Source organism: Rhineura floridana, chromosome 3, assembly GCF_030035675.1.
Source record: "Rhineura floridana isolate rRhiFlo1 chromosome 3, rRhiFlo1.hap2, whole genome shotgun sequence".
Taxonomy (NCBI): domain Eukaryota; kingdom Metazoa; phylum Chordata; class Lepidosauria; order Squamata; family Rhineuridae; genus Rhineura; species Rhineura floridana.
This window is the reverse complement of record NC_084482.1, coordinates 57,510,475-57,536,388: the sequence shown is the minus strand read 5'-3', so window position 1 is coordinate 57,536,388 and position 25,914 is coordinate 57,510,475. Positions and strand designations below refer to the sequence as shown.

Below are 25,914 nucleotides of genomic sequence, written 5' to 3'. Positions count from 1 at the left end.
TCTGAACCTGACCAAACACAGATAAGTCTGTACCCCTGTGGCTACCACATGGCAATGATGGTGGCAAAGAAAGCTTGCTTCTCCTCCATCCTTGCATTCACAAGTAGCCATCCGAGCTTTTCTGAGTGGTGAAAGTGCTGTTGCATCTGGCCAAGAGAGCATTGCTCTGACATCCTTGGAGGCCTGCTGCAACAACTTTGCTAGGCATTTTAGAAACAAAATCACTCAGATTGAGACAGGTTTGGATACCACGATTAGAGCAAGTCCAGGATGTAGCCAAGCTGCTTCAAGAAGTGCAGCTGACCACCTGTGCCCTTGACACTTGCCCATCTTGGCTTTTTGGAGCTAGCCATAGGATGCTGACTGGGTAGGCCCAAGGAGTGATTAGTGCTTCACTGGAGGAGTGGGAGGTACCATCTGGAAGGAGTGGGGAGCGGTGGTGTGTTCTCCTTAAAAGGACCTCCCTGGACCCAGGAGTGTTAAACAACTATAGCCCAATGGTGAATATCCCCTTTTGGGGCAAGGTGCTTGAGAAGGTGGTGTCTGTCCAGGTTCAGGCATGCTCAGAGGAAACTGATTCCTTGGATCGATTCCAGTTTGGTTTCATGCCTGGCCATGGTGCTATACCTTGGTCACCCTGGTTGATGACTTGTCAGGAGAGAGATAGGGGGAGTACAACCTTGCTTGTTCTCCTGGATCTCTTGGCAGCTTTCAATACTGTTGACCATGGTATCCTTCTGACACATCTCAGGGAGGTGTGTGTATTTCAAAAGTACCCTTTCATTTATGGGGAATTTCTCCCAAATAAGGGTGTAGTCCTATGAAGTCCTGGGAGTAAACCCTGCTGGACTGGTAGTTGAATTTTAATTCGTTGGTGCCAGATAAAATCCTCTACCGCACCTGAGGTAGGGGGCCAGAACTGGTGGCCTAGAAGAGGCCATGCGGCAACAGAACAAAATAGCTAGAGGCTCAGGAGGGATTGCCAGGTGATGTGGCTGTTTCCCCTGAGCAGCTGCTACCTGAGGCAGTTGCCTCACTCTACCTAATGGTAGGGCCAGCCCTGCAGACTATGTTGTTGTCATTGTTGTTGCTATTTATTAATCACCATCCACAAACACCTCTCAAGGCATATCAGGTACAGTAAAAAACAGCTAAAAACAGTTGGGAAAACAGAAAACAACAGCCCGGCAGAACAAAAATGTCTTCAGTTATTTCAGAAAGTGCAGATAGTGGATGCCTCTCATATCTTGACACAAATGCTATTCCACAGATAAAACTACAATACAGTGCATAGTTTGAGGATATGTGACCACATCTTCACACTCATTCTTGCCATCCTTTTTGTTAGAGTAGCTCCCAGCACCCATCTGTCAAACTGCATTTTAAACTGGGGTAGGATGGGGACAGTATTCTCAAAGCACACTGCAGTTAGTCACTAGACACGGATGCACCAAAAATGAATTCTACAATCTTATTGATGGTTATGTGAGAATAAACCCCATTGAACTGAGTGGGATTTGCTTTCAAATAAGCAAACATGAGAACAGTCTCTCACAACCCCAAGGCTTTCTTTCTATTTCAAATGTTAAGGCTGTGTGTACGTATGTCATTGCCAAAACAGCACTGCTCACACAAGAGGGAGGTAGCAGGCTTGGGGAGGGGAAACCCCAAGACTTGCAGTAGTACAAAAGTGGGGGACCCCCTGTTGAAGACTCAGTAGCATGCTCAATGGGCATAGAGTGCTGGCCAACTGCTGGGAGGGGGCAGACAAGTAGGAGAAGGGAGGATAGAATGGAGTGGAATGGCTGGAATCCTGATCAAGAGCACTTCTCACTATCACATTTGGGACTGGTCCCACTTGTGTTCAGCTAAACTTCTCTCTTTTCTGGATCATGGTCAGCTGCGGCAGGGGGCAGAGTATGTCCCACTGATTTCAAGGATCTACCTCCAAATGTGTGCCTATGTAGCTTAGCCATTTCACTTTTAAGCTGCTCCCAGATCAAGAGTTCCATAAGGGGTAAATCATGTATTTTTGTTTTGCATGATTGCATGACCCACAAAGGACTGTGGCATGAAAAAAAATTAAGTTTCTGCTTTTTTTTTTCTTTACTTCCACCCGCTCCCCCGCAGAAACTGAACATGTGTGTTAGTTAATTAAATGTGCTCTTCATTAAGGCTGGGAGTTTTCTAACTTTTGTCAAACAGGGCTTTGCATGACTCCCCTTGAATCTATTAAAGTAAGAACACCCTTTTAATGAACAGGCATTGACACTGCTCTCCATTAACTTGCTTTTTAAAACAAATCTTACATGAGTGATCTGGATAGGGCAAGAGCTATTTTGAGCTCGCGAGCCATTATTAACTTTCAGATGCCTATTTTTTTTAAAAAAGTTTGTTTCCTATTACATCTTGTCAGGGAGGTTGTTAGGAAACTGTTACACACACTTAAAAAAAAAGACCAAAGTGACATCTGGCTTGGTTGAATTTAGCAATTGTTCTTTGCGTGCAGGATCAAAAGTTGTTTTGCTAACTCTGGGATTAGCCTTTTTAAGGGTAAATGGCCATACTATTTCCAAATGGTGCCTGTCAACACAGCACACAAAACTCACAAGAAACCATTTAGTAAAAACCAGAGGCAGCAGCAGAGTTAGGTGGGGCAGCAGCGCTTGCCTAACCTCCAGCTGTCCACGTCGCTGCTGTATGCCATGATGGAGAGGGGAAGGGACAAGGCAGTGGCAAGGTCAGCATGATGCAAATGCAGTGGTAGAGCCAATGCTTCCTTCAATGTGTTTGCACCTCACCAACTTTGCCACTGCCTTGTCCCTCCCTGTCTCCATCTCATTATGCAGCAGCAATTCAGGTGACCACAGGCCAAGTGACTGCCATTGTCCCACCCTGCTGTCCACTACTGAACAGAGGATATTTAAGGAGCAGATATGATCAGGATGAAAGGTGTACAATGATTTTTTGTGTATGAGAGGAAATTTCAGGAAGTGTGCCCCTTCTGGGCAGGGTCTAGATCTGGAGACAATAGGAAGCTTGAATATAAAAGACAGGCATGGAAAAGGTCAGCAGATTTTGAAGTGGCACCTGAAGGCTGGGGTGAGGGTGATCAGAGGGATCAAGAAGGGCAATCAAGAAGATTAAATGAGAATCAGGATGGCTGGAGAAAGAAATGGAAATGATGCTAAGGAAGAGAGAAGCAATTGAAGCTTTGGTTCCATTCATGGAGGATAAGGCTGTCAGTGACTACTAGCCATGATCGATATGTTCTTCCTCTACTGTCAGAGGCCTCTGAATACCAACTGTTGGGAAACACGAGTGGGGAGAGCACTGTTGCCTACAGATCCTCCTTGATGGCTTTCTGTAGGCATTGAATTGGCTATTGTGAGGACAGGATGCTGGACTAGATGGGCCTCTTCTTATGATGGGCTTGGACCACTGGGACCTTTCTCCTGGTTTGGAAGGAAAGACTTGAGATTCAAGTGTGAGAAAACTGAAGAGGCCAGGATTAAAAGAGCACTGATGTATAACCATGGAAATGGATAGTACAGGCAGAATAAAAGAGGAGCTGGACCATGAATCATGGGCTGGCAAGGGCTATCAGAAGGCCTCTAAGGAGGTGCTGGGAGTGGGAGCAGTGTAAAACCCCTAAAGGGAGCCAGGGCTTATATACCAACATCTCCATATGACAGAGTTCTTGCCTAGTAACCAAAACAGATATTATTTGAGCTTCAGTTGCCTCAACTCTGCCTCAAGCCAGTTCTCTCACTGTCCCAGTTCCAGCCAGCCTGTCACCGCAGTGGGGGAGGGAGAGGGGGCACTGCCTCTAGACAATGTGCAATCCCTTTCAGAGAATTCTCTCTGTGGTCTGCAGAGATTACACTCTAACATTGCTGCACACTTCACACAAAGGAGTCTAATATTCCAAACCTTTTCTGTCTGCTATTAATATTTTATCTGCAGCTCTTAAAGCAGGACCTTATCCAGTCCTCCAGCAACTCGTCTGCATGGTACACTTGCTGACCTTGTAGCGAGCCATCTTTTGTGCAGTACTCAGAAGAAGGCAGGGAATGTTTGCCTAGCAAAGCTTGCGTGGTAACAGCAGGAGTCTGTAAGATGTGATTAATTATGGAGGCCAGCCTAGAAAGTGGCTATTAACTGATTTGCAAGTCATTCTCTATAAATCATGGTGTATCATGTTTAAGTTTTCAACAGCATTTTTATCTTTTTCACTCTTGGCATAATCAGAGATTGCAAAGAGAATAGTCTGAAGAGTGATTTCTTTCATTATTATTATTGCAAAATGTAGTTTCCACTAGCTTCTTCTGTTTTCAGTAGCAAATATGATCCAGAGGATCCTTAGCCCCCTGCCCCTTCTGGGGAAACTTGTCTCGTGGGTGCCCAGGGATGAGGGTTCTATATGTTCCTCCTAGATCTCTCTCTCTCCAGAGAGCCAAGGGCTCTTTGGCTACCCTTCATTGACAATGAGGTTTTAATTAATTAAACTGAATTATATTAGGACTGTAAGGTGTCTTGCGTGTTACAGTGATATGTAACAGATAAATATTAACAAGCTTTGGTTGCTGAGTTCTGCTTCCCAACACCAGCACAGCTGTCAAGCTGCACCTTGTATAATGAAAAGCTTTTGGTGCTGTCTTCTTGCTGAATATCCTGGGTGGGGCAATTCACACTGAGAAAAAGATCACCAAAAATTTCCCTGGAAGTCACAGACTAGAGCAGCCTTCCCCAGCCCTCTGGGTGTTTTGGAGTTCAGCTCCCATAATCTCTCCCTGTTGGCCATGCTGGCTGCAGCTGATGAGAGTTGAAGTTCAAAACATTTGGAGGGCACCAGATTTAGGAAAGGCTGGGTTAGCGAGAGAATGAGGTTTGTCCTAGTTGCTGGATGAGATTTGACTGTGGTAGTTGCTAGAAAGGAGACTTGAAGAGTAGGTTGGTCTCAGGTGGCTCAAGAGAGGAGCCTAGATTAATATTGCTTGAAACTTATATTGCCTATGTTTGCAACTTCATTCCTATAATTTCCTTTCAATCTGCCTTCTTTGTTTTCCTTTCGGCGCCAGGTAAAGACCTACCTCTTTGCTCAGGCATTTTAATTTAATTTTATTTAATTTGTCATGGTCTTGATTTTGTTTCTATATTTTACAGTGTATTGTTATCATGTTTATTGTATTTTAATCTGTTTTTACCTTTTGTACAACGCCCTGAGAGCTAGAAAGCTATAGGGCGGTTTAGAAATCTAATAAAATAATAAAATAAATAAATAAATATATTGGTAAATTAACATTTTTGGTAATGAAAGCACCAAAATGTGTCATTGTTTTCACTGTAGTGGCTCCCCTGAACTTTCCATTATATGTGGAAGAAGGAAAAAAGACACATGACATGGGCCAAAAGAAACAGGATACTCACACATCTTTCTTGTCCCTTCACTGATGTGGATTATGAATGTGACAGAGGGTGGAATCTATATTTTTCCCTCCCCTTGTAAGAGCTGCCTTGTACATCCAGAAAGCTGGTGTTATCTCATTTGTAAAGCAAGGAACATTACTAAGAACCTTAAAAGTGATTTAACACGCCCTGATATTGCCCAGGATGTGAAACACCCCTCCACAACACACACACACATGCTCTTCCTGTTGCTTTCCACTTTCTTTCAGGCACCTCCATGAATGCTGCTACAGGTAAAAAGGTGGCTCATTTCCAGAAATATAGAGAAAGGTGGGAGATTACACAGAGAAATAGACTGTACTAGAGAAAAAAGGCTTGCAATGCATATTATCCCACTCCAATGTATTAGAGAGCTGGCAGCTGTCCATGGTGCTAACACAGATGAAAGTGCATGAGAAAAAAACCAAAGTGATGCTCACCAAATTAAATCTTATCATGTATGCATTTGAATCTTTTTCTTCATTGGTAGCAACTGTTGATGGCTATTTCAGCATGAAAGCAAGAAACCATTTAGCAGCTGCCAGCATTGCAAACATACACAGCTTGGCAAGTGAGATTAAAATCTTGCATCTCTCTCTCTCTTTCCCTCTTTTTAAATAGGAACGGATTTTTCTCACGCTTTCCAACTATATTTTCACAGCGATCTTCCTGGCTGAAATGACTATAAAGGTAAATTACCCTTTGGATGCCTTTTTTTAAAAAAAGAATCCATGTCTCACTGTCTTGCTCAGGTAAGGTTGCAGTGGCTATTCACAGGCACGATCCCACTACTAATTGTCACAAGAGTTTTGACCTGCTCCATCTACAACCTGGGCCAGTTCACCCCTTCATAGGCAACCTGGTGACCACCAGCTCCCCAGGGATCACTGTATTGATGCTGAATAGTGTGGACACCCGATCAGCATAGCCTACAGCAGCCCCAAACTCCTGAGCTCAAGTAATCTGCCAGCTTCAACCTCTGGAGTAGCACACCCACCTACCCTTTGGCCTTTTGATATCACCCTAAACTCTCATGATAATGCATCTTTCATACCCACTGAGTGCAGTTCATCAATACAAGGTGTGTGTCAATATGCACATGGAGTTTCCTGTGAAAATGGGCTTCCCTGTTGGGTCATCCTAGCATGCTCACACAAAACTCTTTTGTGTGATTGGAACTCAAATACACTCAATGAGTGCTAGACTCACATTTCAAAGACTTATCCTGTAACTACTGCAACTTGGTGTATTTTTAAAGGCTACACAGTATATTCTGTACAGATTCTATATTCTGTACAGATTCTATATTCTGTGCTGTTGAACATGTGTACAGTCTATGTCTTACCTGTCTGGGCAATGTTAGTTGTGCAAATGAGAGATTCAGATATACTGATACTTTTTCATCCATTTGCTTCAGTAAACATTAAGCACACACCTAAAATTAAGGTAATACACAAGTTTTTGACTAAAGATGTGAGGAAGAACATGGAGTATACATGACCAAGATGTTTCATATAATGTCCTGTCACAATTCTCCACTTGTTGCTATTGTTATTAATGTTGTTGTTGTTACATATTAATATGAATGGCACTTTACAGGGTTCAAGAAGACAGGTCCCTGCCCTGAGGAGTGTTCAATCTATTACTCAACACAGGGAAACAGGAAGGGTAGGGAAATGGAGGCAGGGGTAAACGAGAATATGTGGAATTACAGCTATGCATACTTGGTTGCTTACAAAAAGGCATGGGAAGTAGGCAGTTTTGCCAAAGGTATCTCCTCATTTATTTATTTTTTACTCTCAAACCACACTTCTAATAATGGCCTATTAGCAGTATTTGGTTTCTAAACCAGAGGCTGGGGATTATGCTCTCCATATAATCCACAAACAACTCTGGATTTTTTTAAAAAACTAACAGCACTAGTGGTCAAAGATGTAAGATTGCCTTTGAGATTAGGAAGAATTTAGGGTGGATGTGTGCAGATCTATAGGTTCAAAGAAAAGGATAATGCTCATTTTGATGGCATTGGCAACATCTGGCAGGGAATAGAATGTTCTGGTAGCAGAACAAAAAATATCATTTGTAGAAGAGGAAGAAGAGTTACCAGGGCTAGTGTGGTATAGAGACGAAGGCTTTGAACTTGGAATGTTGGGGAAGTTGTGCTTAGATTACCATTCATTGTGTGTGTCACTGTTTCTCAGCATGTTATATCTCAGCATTATTATGAAGGATTTGAAATCACAAAGACTTTGAAACAATTTCCAGTAGGGGCAGCCATTATAGTCTGTTTCAGCAAAAACAATTAAGAGTCTCCTGGCACTTTAAAGACTAACATTTATTGGAGCATAAGCTTTCATGAACTAGAGTCCACTTCATCAGATGCAGAAAGTGTTATCCTAAGTTGGCAAGTGTATGTGCACATGGTCGTAATGGAGGGATTGTAAACCAAGCAAGGGGGAAAACTGAAATACAAAAAGTATACATTGTGACAAGTAAATAAAAGCATAAATGTATGCAGATGCTTACAGAGCTGGGATAGGGACCAGTGATCCACCAGATCATGCTGGACTACAGTTCCCATCATCCCTGTCCGTTGTCCATGCTTGCCTGGACTGATGAGAGTTTGAGCCCAACAACATGTGGAGAGCCATAAGTTCCTCATCCCCGCTACAGAGGACTGGAATGTGTACTCCCATCCATGGACTTTTTGAACCATGGAACTGAGCTTGCCATGTAACTTACATGGCATTATGAAGACCAAGCATATTCTACGAGGGCTCATTTTAAGCATCTCAGTTTCTATCTGCTATACACTCTTTTGAGAGACTTACCATTCAGACCCGTTTGTTATGAGAAGGCCAGAAGAATACATGTTTTAAGTGCTCAGCTGAAACTTTCTAACTCACTAGGAACTGGTGGAAAAATCATCTCTCTTCCACCAGTGTGTAGGAAGAAATTATTTCAATGGGGTGTTGTGTGTTTGGAATTAACAACCACTCAAATGTATCATTTTGGATGTTCTTGTGACCTCCTTGTTGTACCTGAAACTTGTTTGTAAACCTTGTGGCCAGGGATAGCATATGGTCAGCAGCTCCCTAATCATTTCTCTGTGCAGTCAGCTGTAAAAAAAATTAATCATGTGTGTCATTCTTTTATGTAATCTCTATGCATTATTGCAGACACTTTTGCACAATTAGGTTTTAACTGCATTAAAAATACATCAGCTGTTAAAGGGACAATCTGGGATGTTTCTGCAGAGTTATTTTTATAAATCTTACATTATAACACTTTACAGGATTAGCTTAGTTATGTTGCTATAACTGAAAAGTCAATGCATTTGCGGTCACATATCTGTAAATCATGCATTCACGAACAGGTTGCTAGCATACTGACACTTAGTCATCTTTGTTACAATTTGGCATCTTGACAGGTGGTGGCACTAGGTTTGTGCTTTGGTGAGAAGGCATACTTGAGAAGCAGCTGGAATGTGCTGGATGGGGTGCTTGTTCTTATCTCTGCGGTTGACATCCTGGTTTCGATGGTTTCTGACAGTGGCACAAAAATCCTTGGAATGCTAAGAGTCTTGAGGCTGCTGCGAACTCTCAGACCATTAAGGTAAGGAAACTATATACGGTTATGTAGAGTGGTCAAAGGGTGTTGGTTGGGTACCTGGGAATGATGAACCAACTGTGTAATGGAAAGACACAAGAGTAATACTGGGGAAACAATGAATGGAAGGAAAGCCTTGTTGGGCCAACCTGCCATCGGATATTTGCAGATGAAAAGTCTATACTTGAGAGAACCCTTAGAACGCCACAGGCCTCAACATAGATGTTGGAGGCACATTGCACTACTTCAGGGTGCCATATTCAGTGACCTTTGGCAAAACCAGTCTATTGCTTATGTTAAATAATAAATTGAATGTGTATGAATAGGTATTCTCTGATAGTGGGTATGCTGGATTAGACCTTTGGCTTTTTGTTGTCTTGGTATTTCCTTTATTTTTTGTTGTAGACTGTAAATAATTCTGATCCAACTATTTACAACTTATCAGAGATCTTTTATAAGGAAAACATTGAAGTCATTTCTTAAATGTGTTGACAGACATTGCAGTTCTTGACTGGCAGGTCTGCAAAAATTGAAGAGAAAAGCACTAAAAGGAAGACCCATTCGGTAATGTGTGAGTCCCCAACGTATGCAGCCCAAGCTGCCTTTTACCTTATTGCATATTTGACATACTTTTGGCCCTTTCAGCTCCTGACTTAATTCCAGATATGATCCCCTTACATGAGTAATGAAATGAGTGAGCTCAGAATTCCAAGGATTCACTCATAGAAATTTCTGCAGTCTGAAAGTTGCATGACTGAAATCTGTTGAGGTTCTGGCTCATATTTACATTGCCACATGAGTTACCAAAGCATACAAAAGGAACATAAGAACTACTCCTGAGGCATTTACATTTTAAGTGCACAGTAGCATTTGCACTGAGGCCTAGTTCATACATGCAGCAGTCCTTACGGGCAATAGCTTGTAACATAGCTGCATGGATGTAGTGTCATGTGGTAAGCCATTTGTGTGACCAGATTTCCATGTAATTCCAGCTGATTTTAACAATAACAGCTCAGCTCTCTGTTTCCAGTCTTTGTCTTTGTGTGGCTGAAATATATGTGAATTGTATGGAGAGCCAAAGACCTTGCTGTATGATGATTTATATACAGGCATCCACCTTGGTTGCCCACGAGGACTGAAAAGTTTGTATCTTAACAACATTTTGATTGAAACATATATGACACTTGACTATAAAGTTTTGTGTAAGCAAATAATGACTGTACAACAGCATGTATATATTCTTGCAAATATTGTATTGTATATAAATCCATAGTTTTAAAATTCAATTTGTATATTAATTTACATACCCAATTGGATTACAAAACATGCTGTCTACAAGGCCTACAACGACAGTGAAGACACAAGGAAGGAAAATACATCTCTAGGGACAGGTGACCATAGGGAGGGACAGGAAAACATTTCCAGATGCTTCCTCTTGGCTGATAAAAGGCAGTATTCAACACTAATTGTCTGAGCAGAACAACATCCACTTGTGCAATGAGACTTCCCCCCTCCCCTTCGCCTCATGCACCCTCCACCACCCCCAAATCTGTCCCAGAGGGTTGAGGGAGCACCCAGAACAAATTTAGGGAGCGCATGCGCATGGGGGAGGAGACTAGAGAAGTCTCCTTGCTCACTCAAGGTGTTGCTTAGCACGACTTTGAATACAACTCAGAGTCTTTTTTCTTATTGGTGTCCCAGATTCTAGCAATAACCTCCTGCTCTGCAAAGCAAACAAAAGCCCTCTTTGTGACAAAGTTATGGTGTTTTGCATAGTGTACAGCTATCTTTATGTTATTTTAAAAGTTTTATAAACTACTCACATTATAAAATATCAGACTAGCATACATAAAACCAAAAATAGATATACACCAGAAATAATACAGTTTATAAAAGCAATACAACACCAGGAGATGGTGGTGGTGGTGGTAATAATTTGCATGTATTCCAAGTCTTGGGTAAATAAAAAGGTCTTTAGCATATGACGGGGAATTTTGCTATTTGTTGGACTGGGGTCCTTGAGTAAAATTGAAGAAACAGGCTCGCAGCAAAAAGGTAGGCCTTTATTGGATGACATGTGTACACTTGGTCAGTCTCTCCCTTAGTGAGTGGAGAACTGCCCCCCTTGGCACTGGTTGCCTGGGATTTTTATACATTTCAGGACAAAGGCTTTAGCATCTACCAGTCAGGAGGTTACACATCAGTATGACACAGTATGACATAGACATTACAGTATAGCGCATGTATTGCACAGGTATTTGCGTAGGCACTGTACTTCCTGCATCATGTTCTAGTGAATTTGGCAATGTTCAGTACTACACATAAAAGTACGTTTTCACAGTGAATTAAGCATCCTAGCTAATGAGCAAAGCAATTTAGTTACGCATTTTGGACTGCAATTCTTTCTATGTCTTAGAGATACCGGGGTTTTCAGCACAGTGTTATCAACTGTTTTGAGTACAAGTAGTTCCAAACAAACCAGCACAGTCAGGGAAGACAGCTACAAGAAGAAAAAGGGTTCTTTTTGGCTACTAAAATTATTAAATGTTAAACTAAACTATTAAAATGTTATAAACCTTTATAAACCTTTATAGCTTTATAAAAGAATATATTTCCCTAACAGTTCCCTGCTTTGAAGCTACCTAGAAAACTAGCTTCACACAATTTATTTTATTATTTTATTCATCCCTATGGGAAAAAAATAAAAACTTGGGTGTGAGGTAATCCATGTTGTGTGTATGTATTTTGCTCACACTCAGAAAATTCAGGCTACTTTATTTTCTAATGCTGAAAATATTTTTCCCTCTGGAAAAAATAAAAGTAAAAACTTCATACTCTTGGGAAAGAAAAAGGGGTCTGGGTATGAGGCAGTCTTTTGTTGTGTGTCTGTGTCTTGCTGACACTAAAAGAAATCAAAAGAAAACTCCAGGCTACTTTCTAATACTTTTAAAAAATGAGGTTGTTCTGCTGTGCTTGAGTGAAGTCTGTCAAGGAAGAAGATAACACTTATTTCAGTTTCTCTTGGTTATTTTCGTTGCCCACGGAATGGCCTTTCTTTAGGCCTACCTTCTGTCTTTGTCCTTCACTGTACTGCAGGAATGCACAACGAGCCAGAAAACAGGGGCTGTGGGGTGAAATGTAGTCCAGAATGCTCCAGGGCCCATGAACCAAAAAGGGGTCAGTCCAAGCACTTGTAACAACTCCCCTTGTTGAAAAAAAATAAATATACTTATACAGATGTCTTTTCACACCTTATGCACCTCTGTTTTGTCTTGGACTCTTATGCTTTCTTCCTTCTGAAGTAACTGTGCCATTTGGGACAGGATCCATCTTACCAGGGCTATTAAGATGATGACCAGAATCACTAAGATCACCACAATGCGGTGAATTAAAAAGGGACAAACCTCCTTTTGCTCCTTCACTCAAGCCCAGCAGTCCATCCTACCACTGTGTGTGTACCTATCTGTTTAATCTTGGCTGTTATGTTGGTGATGGCCTGGTGTTCATGCGTTATTTTAAGTGTAGCTAGCTCTCCTAATTGTTTCACTACTTCTAACTTTTTCTGTAACCTATGGTGAGAAAGTAAATAAAATAGGTGGGAAAGTAACTGTTGGAGATCAGCAAGCTCATAATGGTTAGCACTGTGAATGGTTTAAAAATTGAAAATTCATAGCCTAATGCAATGGTTCAAGATTTTACATTGGTAACTCTCACATCTTAAAACAAATAGCTAAACATTTCAAAATCCTCAGCTAGGAAAACGATCATGTCACTCATTCCCATTGACATGCACACGCTGACAGATGGTTGTCATATACAAACATTCTTTACCCACATACACTAATGCCTAACCTTTCTTTAAGACTTTGTTAAGAAAATCAAAGAACATCACTTTTTCCTTGGGATTTGAAAAGCAAATCCATCCTATAACACTTAGATTATGTAATGAAAAATAGCAATGGTTAAATAATCAAATCCTTAAAGCACAATGCATGAGTATTCAATTACATTCAATATTACAATGAATATCCACAATAGAATAAAACAATTTTGTGCTCTTGAAACACTTCAATTTTGAAAGAGACCGTTGGAGACCATTTGGAGAAATAGTTCATCCTCAGGAGTTGGTTATATTCAGTGGAAGCTGAACTGAACCGTGTATGGTTTGTTGATGCTGGGCAGAAAAAACCTTGAATAATGAAAAGGATAATCAACCCCCTCCCCCCAAGTGACTGTGGTAAAAGGTTGCAAGCTTGCACAATATGGGACATCTTGCCAGAAGAAATACTGGTATCCACTGCAGGGATGATGGTCAACTTGTCACCTTTTGTAGTTGGACTGGAATGAAGCAGGCACCTTTATTTCATTATTATTGTAGCAACACAGGAAAATGGCCTGTCAGCTCCATATCTGTGTCCTGGTCCAAAGCGTTGGTGCTGGCTTCATGCCAGTCAAAATGCATTTAATAGAAATCTTCTGTGGTACCACATCTGACCATTGGGTTATGCCTTATATCAGATGGTAATTAATTCCACATGAAAGGTCCCAATAACATTGTGTAAGCCCTACTACTGGTGGACACAAGGCAAATTGGAGGAGCTCCTTGTACCACCAGAAGCTTCTTTACCATGGATTGTAATAACCGGGTAGAGTTGTACGGGAAGAGGTGGTTTCTCAAATAGCCTGGCCCCAAATTGTTCAGGGCTTTATAAGAAACAACACCATGAACCTGGCCTGGTAGCAATATGCAGCCAGTGCAGCTGCTTAAACAAAAGTCTAATGTATTTTGACTACAGTAATGTGAGATCAGCCTTTATAAAGGCTTTGCTTTTAAACTTGGATTTTTCCTTCTGCCCAGAGAACGGTCTTTGGGGACAGATTATTTTTTTTTATTTATTTATTTAATTACGCTTTTAAACCGCCCTATAGCAACAAGCTCTCAGGGCGGTGTACAGCAAAATAAAACCACATTTAAAAACAAACAAGTGTGGATTAAAACATACAATATAAAACATATTTAAAAACAAAATTAAAATACGAATAAAATAAAAATACAGTTACAGTTAAGTTTAAAATAAAATTAAATTTAAGTTTAAAATGCCTGGGCGAAGAGGTAGGTTTTTACCTGGCGCCGAAAAGATAACAAAGAAGACGCCAGGCGTATCTCATCTGGGAGGGCATTCCATAATTCGGGGGCCACCACTGAAAAGGCCCTAGATCTAATTGTTGTTCTCCGGGCCTCCCTATGGGTTGGGACCCGGAGAAGGGCCTTAGATGTCGAGCCTTCATCAGTGATCAAGGCTATTACAAAACTGGCATGGTTCTCGCTGCAGAGACCAGAGATGTTTGGGTGTTTGTATACTGAGGTTGGTAGACACTACACATTAAAGCACTCTGTAAAGGCCCTTTTTAAAGGGAAATAGGAAGGAATGCCAAGTGCTGTTTGTAGAGAATTTTGTACTGTGATAACAATAAACTATTCATTTATACATTTTATATCGCCCATCAACAAAGTCACCTGAGCAACTTATAAAAATTAGGAAACAGTTAAATGTAAAATACAATCAAATTACATCAAGGTATATATTAAAAACAGCATCAGTGCAGCCAACATAAAGCCAAAACCAGCATAGGGGGGGAAGAATTCATGTGAAAAATCTGAGATACACTAAAAACATATAACTCCCCCCAAAAAAGGCTTGGACAATAAAAAGGTCTTCGTCTGGTGCCAAAGAAGACCACAATGTAGATGCCAGGCAAGCCTCTCTGGGGAAGGCATTCTATAACCAGGGCACCAATACTAAAAATGTCCTCTTCTGTAGTAACCACCCACCTCATTTGGTGGAGGCATCTGGAGAAGAGCCTGTGATGGAGATCTTGAGGTACATACAGGAGCAGGCAAACCTTCCACTAGCACTGCCCAACCCACTTAAGGCATTAAAGGATAATGCTAGCGCATTGAATTGGGCCCAGAAATTGACTGAAGCTAGTGCAAAGTGCAGGTGAAATGTGATCATATCTACCAATTTCCATTGATAATATCACTGCCCTGCTTTGGAGCAGCTGAAGTTTAAGAACATAAGAACATAAGAAGAGCCTGCTGGATCAGGCCAGTGGCCCATCTAGTCCAGCATCCTGTTCTCACAGTGGCCAACCAGGTGCCTGGGGGAAGCCCGCAAGCAGGACCCGAGTGCAAGAACACTCTCCCCTCCTGAGGCTTCCAGCAACTGGTTTTCAGAAGCATGCTGCCTCTGACTAGGGTGGCAGAGCACAGCCATCACAGCTAGTAGCCATTGATAGCCCTGTCCTGCATAAATTTGTCTAATCTTCTTTTAAAGCCATCCAAGCTGGTGGCCATTACTGCATCTTGTGGGAGCAAATTCCATAGTTTAACTATGTGCTGAGTAAAGAAGTACTTCCTTTTGTCTGTCCTGAATCTTCCAACATTCAGCTTCTTTGAATGTCCACGAGTTCTAGTATTATGAGAGAGGGAGAAGAACTTTTCTCTATCCACTTTCTCAATGCCAGTTTCCAGACTGTGTCCAAAGTCAGTCCCATGTGTAACGCATTGCAGTAATCCACTAGTCCCTTGTAAGTGTGAAGTACTTGCAGCCAAAATGTTTCTCCCTAATGCATCCAGGCTACTATGGCTGGGATCAAATGCAAGAGAAATCAACATTAAAAATGTATTCAGAATAATCTGGGTAGGTTTGAATGCTGTTCTGTCCTGGCTTTGGCTTCCAAAATAAATGTATGAATTATTCACTGTTCATAACACGGTGCTACAAGTCCTTTTTTGTAGCTCTTTTCTATCATATTAACACTTCTCTGGGTGTTGAAGGCAAATCTGAATTTCCCCACTTTGTGACAAGTGCTCTGATTGGACTAGTAGGCTTAAAGCTGGCAAACGTGTTCCAGCAGAGAGGAGACTGACAGGTGTTTTGGTTGGAGCTGTCTGCATGGTAGGAATTTAGCAGAAGGAATTGAGACCGCTGAGGCTGGCAGAACTGGGAAATACTCAGGGGATTAGAGAGGGGGCATGTTTTTTAAAGGGATGGGAGGAAACACACATCCTGCCTTCAGTTTCCCTCATTTGTCATGCATCTGACACTAGCTCAAAGCCATTCTCATTGCAGTCTCAGGTAGCTCCCTGGCCGGGACACCTAAAAGGCACCAATCAGCAGAATCCCTTGGCTTTAAATTAATAGTGTGGTAGGTTGGAGACTGTGGAGGTGGTAGGCAGAGATGGAAGCTCAGTGGTATCCAAGAGATGATGGTGGGGGGAGTTAGAACTAATATTTTGGAAATGAGGATGCTGCATTCATTGGCAGTCCTTCAGGAGCATCATCCAGCTCTCTCCTGAATCAGTGAAAAGAACCCATCCATTTAACTTTAATGGTCCCTGGAGTGCTTAAGTAAAAACATGTTGCCATCAGTCAGTGATTAGGGATTAGTTGTATTCTGTAAAAGTCCTTACATTTTTGCTTCCTACAGACATGAGAACTCCATTAGCATTGAAGCTGAGGAAACGACCAAGGGTTGATTTTTTTTAAAACCAAAGCTGTGCACACTTCTGCACCAAGAAATCCAAATGTGGTTTCGTTGCTCAGAATAAATAATGCACTTTGCATAATGTATATTGCAACATTTACATATGATTATTTTTCATTATATAGTCTTCTTCAAGGAATTTAGATTATTTTTCCCTGTGAAAAGTATAGAAGAACATGAAATCAGTGTGGAAATGGAGAAGGAGACAAAGAATAGGAGCCAAGCAAAAGAGAAGTCATCTTGGTTCTGAAGGCCACTAGAATTCCTATGTAGCTCGTACAAAGTCTTCTTCAAAACTTGCCTGAGTACTTGCGAAATATATTTTCAGACACTATGTATAACACTGCTCTTTCTTTTTGGTAGCAAACAGCTCAGACAGAAACGCCTCCTTTTTTATCCCAAGAGGCGCCACTTCATGCATGCACCCTGTGATGTGGTGTCCACAGTGGATGCAAACCATATGGGCCCTTCTCCACATGGTATGCAGTTTGTGTGAAGTGCTGCCCTTGTGATTCACAACAGTCTTAACCACACCAGCAGAGCCTTGAAGGTTGTGCAAGGACCTTTGGCCAGAACCATGTGTCCGTGGCATTACACAAGCTTGCCATGCAGGGCAGGGCACAGAAGGTTTTCCTCCTTGGTGGCCATCACACATATTAACTTCTGAACTAGAGGGACAGAAACAGATCTCTCTGTGTGTGTATGTGTGTGTTTTATTGCTGGAGGAGTTATATAAAGATCATCCATCTGCTTCCTTTAATAAAAAAAGAAGATAATCTGACATTCTATTATTAACATGAAGTAAAAGCAGTTCTCTGTGTAAATTCTTGTTACAATTGCTCAGGAAAAAAATATTGGCGATTGGAAAATTTCTACATGGGGATTAAGTGAGAGACAGTGGACAGCAATAAAATTCCCACTGTAGTTTCCTTACTTCCAGTGGTTAGGGGCACATGTGCTTTAAATAGTTCATTGGAACACTGCAGATCACTGCTAGCATTAAACATGACAAATTGCATCAGTAGGACTGCTCTGGTGGTCAAAGGTTGACTTGTGATTGGCTCCAGATAAAAATGAGTAGGTATATCAAGGTGACTGTGGCAAACAGGGTTTAAAAAGAGATGAGAGAGAAAAGAGGAGGAGGAGGAGGAGGAGGAGGAGGAGGAGGAGGAGGAAGGGGAAGGGGAAGGGGAAGGGGAAGGGGAAGGGGAAGGGGAAGGGAAGGGACAGGGTCATTATACGGAAGCCTCAGAGGGCAACAGGAAGCAAAGATCCCCAAGGCCCACCAGGAAGTACTCATATAGGACCTGGAAGCAAGGGCTGGCAAAGGTGAGGATACTTGCCCGAGGGGTGCAACTGTCAGCCACTGGAACACTAAGGAGGACAAAGAGAAATGGGAAGAACTCAGCCTGGAGGGTATTGTAAGGTAAGGGGCCTGAAGAAAAAGGGAGAGAATCCCAGTGAAGGGCTAAAGACAACCAATGCAATATTGTGGGGGGGGCTACCTTGATCTATGGAATCCTGATCAGATTGTAGACTCCCTCAACTGACTCAGCAGGGCTGGGGAACCTGTGGCCCTCCAGATGTTGTTGGACTGCAGCTCCCATCAGTCCCAGACAGCATGGCATGTTGTCAGGGATGATGGGAATCTAACAACAGCTGGAGGGCCAAAGGTTCCCCATCCCTGAGCTAAAGGTAGAATGGGGGGGGGGAGAAGCCTTCCAGTCTCAGCCCTAAGCCAGAAGTCAAATGAGATGCTGCCTAGTATTCCAAGGATAGTACAGATGGGGCTGCACGTCCCCTAAAGTGTTCCTAGATCCAGCTCTGCCACTTGAGGCACAAATGACAGAGTGCATTGAGCCCCTTCCACCAGATTCGCCTCGTATTCCAATTCTGATCCTTTTTGGATAGAGATGGCCTGATCTCAGTTATCCATGCTCTGATAACCTCCAGGTTAGACTATTGCAATGCATTTTATGTGGAGCTGCTTTAGAAGTCAGTTTGGAAACCAGAGCTTGGAAAAGTTACTTTTTTGAACTACAACTCCCATCAGTCCCAGCCAGCATGGCCACTGGATTGGGCTAATGGGAGTTGTAGTTCAAAAAAGTAACTTTTCCAAGCTCTGTTGGAAACTACAGTTAGTTCACAATACAGATTGTTAACTGGAACCAGATGTTTTCACAAAATGCTTCATTAATTTCACTGGCTCCTGGTCTGCTTTGAACTCAATTGAGTTCCTAACTCTTAAAGCCCATCACAGCTTAGCAGCAGCATACATAATGGGGCTTATATCTATGAGATGAAGTCATCTTTGGGGTTCTCTTTTGGATGCCCCTGTAATCACAGATGACTGTGGGAGGTGATGAGGGAAAGGGTCTGCTTGGTGGTGGTGGCGCACTGGTTGTGGTATACTGTCCCCAGGAAGGTTTGCCTCGTATTTACTGGCATCATTCCTATTCTCTAAGGCAGCCTTTCCCAACCAGTGTGCCTCCAGATGTTGTTGGACCACAATTCCCATCTTTCCTGACCATTGGAAATGCTGGCTGAGGCTGATGGGAGTTGTGGTCCAAGGCATTTTAACAGAGTTTTATTTCCAGTGCTTGGTTTTTATACTGTTCCATAATCTGCTCTTTTAGATTGTTTTACCAAATTCTTCCAAGCTACACAGGAAGTGGATTGGACTGTGAAAGACCAACCCAAATTGTGTTTGCACTTTTACAAATTTGTAGGGCAGTACAATATCTCAGAGAGGAGGTCAGGTCTCCTGCTCCCCTGGTGCATTCACTATAGCTGCGCAATTTCCTTGCTTTTTAAAGTTTCCCTGCTTTTTAAAGTTTGATAGGAATATCTGTGGGCTATAGGTACATTCTTAAACCGCAAGGTTTTTTGCCTGTTGGTGAATACTCTAATTCTCAGTTACAAAATTTTGTGCTGTAAGTGATGTTGATTCACTGAAGGTCACTGATTAGTGTGGTAGTTGTGTGAAGTCCCAATCAAGGATTCCTGAATTAGTTTCACCTGAGGGCAATTGGGATGTGTATGATGGAATGGTGGCAGGAAAGTCAAAAAGAATTTTGAGCAACAATGAAATGAACAACAACAAAAAATTGGCATGGGAAATTGTTATAATCATTGGATACAAAAAAATTAAAATGTGTATTTATTTATTTAAAGCTTGTTCACCCCACTCTTCAGCAAAAAAAAGTGGGGAGGGGGCTTCTAGAGTACTGTAAAAATTAGAACTCATCCACTGGAAAATGATAAGCTGCCTTGTAGTCACCCTGCACAGATGTGGAAGGTGAGGTCTGTAAATTCAGAGCTTGGAAAAGTTACTTTTTTAAACTACAACTCCCATCAGCCCCAGCCAGCATGGCCACTGGATTGGGCTGATGGGAGTTGTAGTTCAAAAAAGTAACTTTTCCAAGCTCTAGAAATATATGATATTCCACTATGCTGTTCCTAGGGAGAAGGACTGTGATAGCATGTGCTGTTCACGATAAAGAAGGTCTCAGGTTCAGTCTCTGGCAGTTCCAGTAAAAAGAATTTCTGGTTGCAAATTATGTGAAGGACCTTTATCTACCTAAGAACCTGAAGAGCCACTGCAATTCAGAGTAGATAGTATTGAGCTAGGTGGACCAATGGTCTGGTTCAGTACCGAGGCAGTATTATGTTCAAGAGAAATTTGCAGGGGGCGAGGGTCCAAGGACATGGGTAGAGGATTCTGGGGTGTTCTCAGTTTGTGTATCCCATGCTGTATGCCTTTCAGTGTCTCACGGGGTTCCCTAATGGTCTTTTGCCCAGGGTTCCTGTTAATCCTAAACCAACCATGCATTTAATGGTGCTGCCACTTGATTAGGTGATATTATTATTGTTCTCTTGTTATTGTTTATCCCTACTTCTGAATCAACTTAAGGAAACCTGTCTGGTGAGATCAGCAGAAATGTAAATAAATAACTTTACTTTTCCTTGAGGATGCAAATTATGGCAGTGAATTAGAAAAAGTACTATATTACGTCAAATCTGATAAGACAGAAAAATATATGGATGAAATATATATAAAAATATAAACTGCTAACGCTTTGACAAAGAGCAGAATAAGTAAGGGAAGGAGATTTTCTCCAATTGGGTAGCAACAATGCTCAGAAATCCTAATCAGGAAATAAGGCCACAAGTGACAGCGAGTTAGATTAAAACCATCCATTCAAGCTCCTGGCAGAAGTGAAACTTTGTCCAAGGGGCAGAAGGGACTATATCTGATGAATGCTGCTGGATTATATGGTGCCAAACTCTGTTTTCAAGAGCTGTGTGTTTTGTTCGTGAGGTCAAATGGAATAGTTTAATTTCTCAGCCAAGAAACATGGACTTTACATGTACCTACAGTTGTTTTTTAAAAAGTTGAGCAAAAATAAAAAGACATGGTGACAGGTGGCACTCCAGGCAACTGAATTCAGCACTCACACAAAATATAATAAATCCATGTCAAAACCTCCAACGTCTGAAACCAGAATCTATTAAGCTTATGGCCTTAATTGGCATCATCATGTTACAGACTTCTGGTCAACAGTGAAAGTATCAGGGGCCATAAGGGAAAGAATATTGGTTGCAATCAATGGCTTTTCTCCATTACAGTGCATTTAGATAGTTAAGGTATTTAGTTGAGCTAAAGAAGACTTCTTCTTGAAATCTGCTTCTCTGAGAAATTCTCCCAAGGTACTCAGAAAACCTAAGCTGTTAGTTGCTTCAGAATACCCATTTCCTTCATGGTGGTAGAATTTTAAATTATTGTGATTGTAACTTGTAGCAGCACAGATGTATTCTCTATGCATGATTATCTCTCTATATAATGATAACCCAGAATCAGTTGCACGTCTTTCTTTACACCGGGCTTCACATCTCTGTGGTTGCTTGGACAACTGGTTGCAGTCCTATAAAGCAGGAATTTATTACAGCAATGTGGAAGAAAACATGGCAAAAATGCACAGACATTTTAAGGTGAAATGGCGCAATTTGGAGTAATTGCAAAATGATAACACTGTTCAGATACCACATTTATATGGCTGTGTTTATTATCACTATGGGATAAGTGTGTTGTCTAAAAGCACAAAGATCCTGTAATAATTTTTTATCTCTGGGTCTCATTCAGATCTAATGAGTTCTCTTCCCATTATCATTTTCAGTTCCATTTTATCTTTTCTGTTTCCAGATTGGAGTCCTTTGATTCCTTTAAAGTTTCTGTATCTGGGCTATTGCTACTTCAGCTTGCCTTTTTTCCACTCCCTTTGAATATAGAAAGTTATCTTGTTTGGATGCTATTAATGTGCTTCTTATGCCTTTTTAGGGTCATTAGCCGAGCACAAGGGCTGAAGCTGGTGGTGGAAACCCTGATGTCATCCCTAAAACCTATTGGAAACATTGTAGTCATCTGCTGTGCTTTCTTTATCATTTTTGGCATCTTGGGAGTCCAGGTAGGCTCTGTGTAGAGTTCAGTGAAGGCAGAAGGGACCAGAGGGTCAGTGTGCTCAAATTCACTGCACACTGCACAGAATTCATACGCACAGACCCTCACAAATATATATGTCTCTATCATGGTGCATGACCCCACAGGTGCTTATGGAACAAATAAAGCCATGTGTTTCAGAGCTGTTTCACACATTACATTTTTATGAATGCATGTAGATATTTGATTTTACCTGCAAAACTGTAATGCATTTCATCCAGCAAATGTGTGTCTTTAGCATCACAGAGACTCATACATTCGGAGGGAGGGGCTGATTGCCTATAAAAGGGGCGGGGAACCTTTTTCATTCCTTTCTAGACAACCTTCTGGGGGCCACAGGCCAGTGGCCAGAAGCAAAAGTGAAAACAGCAATAAATGTGAATTTCACCTTTGTATTGTAGGCTAGTTTCACCACACTCACACATTTCACTCTGTCCTCCATCCAGGCAAGTGAGAAGCATTCTCAGAGTTCAAAGGCGTGTTTCAGCCAGGCAAAAACACTGAAGGAGGGTGCACAGCAAGCGTGGTGAGGGGTGTATGCTTGCAGAGAGCCCTGAGGTCCAAATAAGAGAGGCCTGGAGCTGCATTCTCCCTGTTCTGAGGTTCCTCATTCCTGGCCTATAAGCTTCCTGTCACGTGTATGTATGCTGACAAGCATGCTACATAACATATGAAGCAGCTTTCAGACAAACAAGCCTTTACACACTCCATAGGGAGGAAAATAGGTTACTAAGCAGTATGATACAAACTAAAATTCCCTCCAACCCAACCCCAAAGATTGAACAAAAGCCACCTGAACCTCGCTGAGATAGTTTTAGCAGCTTTTGTGCAGTAATTTGTTTCTTAACCAGTTGCACAGTTCATAGTGGCTGCCATGCCATGCCATTCCAGTGGCCCCATTTGTTCTCTCCATATTTTATTTATAGAAAAATGCCTTGATATATAAGTTGGCATATCTATTATATCACTAGAAAACCCCTATATCTTCAGAACTCAATATCAGCATTTAGCAAAACCCTTCAGTTCATCTCTACAGCCTTCTACATACCCGATACATGCATCTGATTTTGGTGATCATTCCTCTCGCATGGATCAATTCCCTAATATGCTGGTAGCAGCACCCAATATTTGCTACAACTGCTGTAGAGTAGACAGAAGGGAATAATATGTCTCAGACACAGAGGTGAAGAAATATAATAATGGTAGGTAGAGGAAGGAGCTTGATTCCTTAGTGCCTAAACCTTGCAGAAAGTGCTATGTTAGGGGAAATCATCAACCACTGATATGTATCCAATGTTGTGCTTTTCAGTATTGCCACACGCACCCACTCCCCAAAAGTACAATACTCTTAGGTAAAAAGCTTAGATGTCACCTTGTATGAGATACATAGGTGTGCATGGATCTCTGTCGTTCGGCTTGCTCAAACACAGCCCTAAACATTTGGCATCTTTTTTTGAGTTCAAATAAAGAGACAACATTTAAAGAGCCCAATGGGAAGGGAACCCTGCCATAGGGAAGCAAAGCATGATAATACCAATAACATCTGTCACTCAATAAAATAGTGCAGATGTTTCAACCTAGCCTGCTACAGGCCACTACACTGACATCCATCATAATGACTGTCACACTCTGCCACTCCCTGTATGCCATTGAGAAAGCGGCAAAATTAATCATCCAGGGTTTTGATACCTTTCACCCTGTTGATAATCGTATTTGACACTGTTGAAGTCAGTGCGTCAGGATTACCTGATTCAATATAGCATGACGCCTCTGCTTTAACAGTTGTGTGCCCAAGAGAATTTCAACTGGTGTGACTGCAGAGTGGGGAGAAAGTGTAGCTTTCAGAGTTCTCCCTTCTGTGTTACTGTTACAGATGTGGGATTCTCATCCCTTTTTAAATCTGGCAGCCCTGACCAGTGTGAGATCTTTTGCAAAATGTTGGCATAATAGTGGGAAGTCTTTCTTGCATCCTTCTTATAGATAGAGGGAATCTAGGTATAGAATCAATTTGTGTCCAGAAAAGGAGCCGATCTCTTTATTCATGGCTGTGATTGAACAAGCAAAGCCCTGTTTTAAAAAAAACAAAACACCTCCCTCCGGTGATCCAGGTTATGCCTGGGAGGAGCATGTTTCTTTCAGTAAAGTCCATGAGTCTTTGAAACAACCTCCCAGAGAGGAAGTGTCAGTGTTCCGCTTTGTTGGGATTTTGAAAAAAGTGTATGGCCCACTTATTTGCACAGGTTTTTGGTAGCTGAACTGGTGAATAACAATTAGTGAGTCCTGTCATGAATCCCTGCCGTCAAGGCTCAAGGATCATGCGTCAGACCCAATTCCCACCCTTAGGGCAATTGATCTGGAACCAAAATATACCAATTCACCCTTGCCAAGGCTGTGTGTCCAACGCCAACCCTGCAGGGTAGAATAGTAGGCTGCCACCACCCCTTTTACTGGTACCACTCAGAGTCAGGGGATCTCTGAGCCCAGACACTAGGTAAACCAAGGTCCAAAAAGACAAGAGTCAAACTTACACAATCCTTGTCAGGAAACCTCTGGTAAAACCCACAAAATAGAATTAACCCTTTAACTTCTTTTTCCCTCTTTGGTAGTTCCGTGACTGAGAATGGTCAAGGTGCTGAATTCAGAACCACCCTTTCTCTCAATGAACACACCAGGTTAAATAGAAGTAGCTTTATTAAAATAGATAAGTGCACATCAATATATGTAGCAGCAAGTAATCCTTTAAGACCATACACCCAAACAGGGGTTTAGGTACATACAAGAGAGTTCATACACACAACAGGAAAATAACAACCTTTTCTAACCTAATACTTACACATGAGGTAGATGGTTGAAGTGGCCTCTCTCCTAAGAGAGAATGATGTTAACCACAAAGCAATGGAACCAGGCATAGGTTACCTCCCATAGGCAACCCTGGGACCATAAAGCAGAAAAGAATGGAACTCTGGAACCAAGGCAGCAGAGAACAAAGGCTATGGGTCTCCAGCCCTATACTTAAGGGAAAGAATTCTAACGGTCCAGGATTCAGGAACCAATCAGAAAATGTCTGATGTAACCTCTTCTAGATGTTTCTCACTCTTTCGCGCCTTCCAGACCCCCCTCCCAACTGGTGTTTCAAACTTCACAGGCCAAGAATGACCTTGAGTACCAGGCACTTGTTAATCAGCACAGATAGCCAGGTGTTTCGTATTTAGGCTTTGTCTTAACCGTCTTCAGCTGGAAACCGAAACCTAAAGGTTATTCTAACAGAGGCCTGTCTTTTTTAACATTTAGACTCCCAGAGTTCTTTACTTGAACCAAGATGTTTCCTTTATGGTTTTTAATAACTCATGAACATATACAGGTTCATGACAAGTCCTACTGCTGTTCATGAGAATTAATGTGTAGATCTGCCATTGCTGCTATTTTACATATATACATTGTTATTTATCAGTTTCTGGAAACCACAGGAGGGGAGAGTGCTCTTGTACTCAGGTCCTGCTTGTGGACTTCCCGTGAGCAACTGGTTGGCCATTGTGAGAACAGGATGCTGGACTAGATGGGCCATTGGCCTGATCCAGCAGGCTCTTCTTATGTTCTTAGGATGTTATTGTTTGAGGCACTTTAGTTTACCATTTTTACCATTTTGTTAGCCACCCCAAATGGCAGGAGAGGCACAATACAAATGTTTGAGGTTTGATTAGCTCTTGTCCACGTTAAGCCCTGGGGGAAAGGGGGGCATATATAACATTCTGATTGTCTCTTTTGAAAGTGCCTGAAGTATTTATCTGATAAAATGCATGTATAGATCA

At 41.8% G+C, this 25,914-nt stretch overlaps 1 protein-coding gene across 1 annotated transcript in view; it reads left to right on the top strand.

The window, feature by feature from the left end:
• CACNA1G (calcium voltage-gated channel subunit alpha1 G) overlaps nucleotides 1-25,914 on the top strand; it is a 270,527-nt gene that overhangs the window by 171,798 nt on the left and 72,815 nt on the right. The window contains exons 18-20 of the mRNA XM_061616021.1: nucleotides 6,070-6,138; nucleotides 8,879-9,063; nucleotides 21,947-22,073. Of these exons, the coding sequence (XP_061472005.1) occupies nucleotides 6,070-6,138; nucleotides 8,879-9,063; nucleotides 21,947-22,073 (381 nt within the window). The remainder of the gene's footprint in view (nucleotides 1-6,069; nucleotides 6,139-8,878; nucleotides 9,064-21,946; nucleotides 22,074-25,914) is intronic.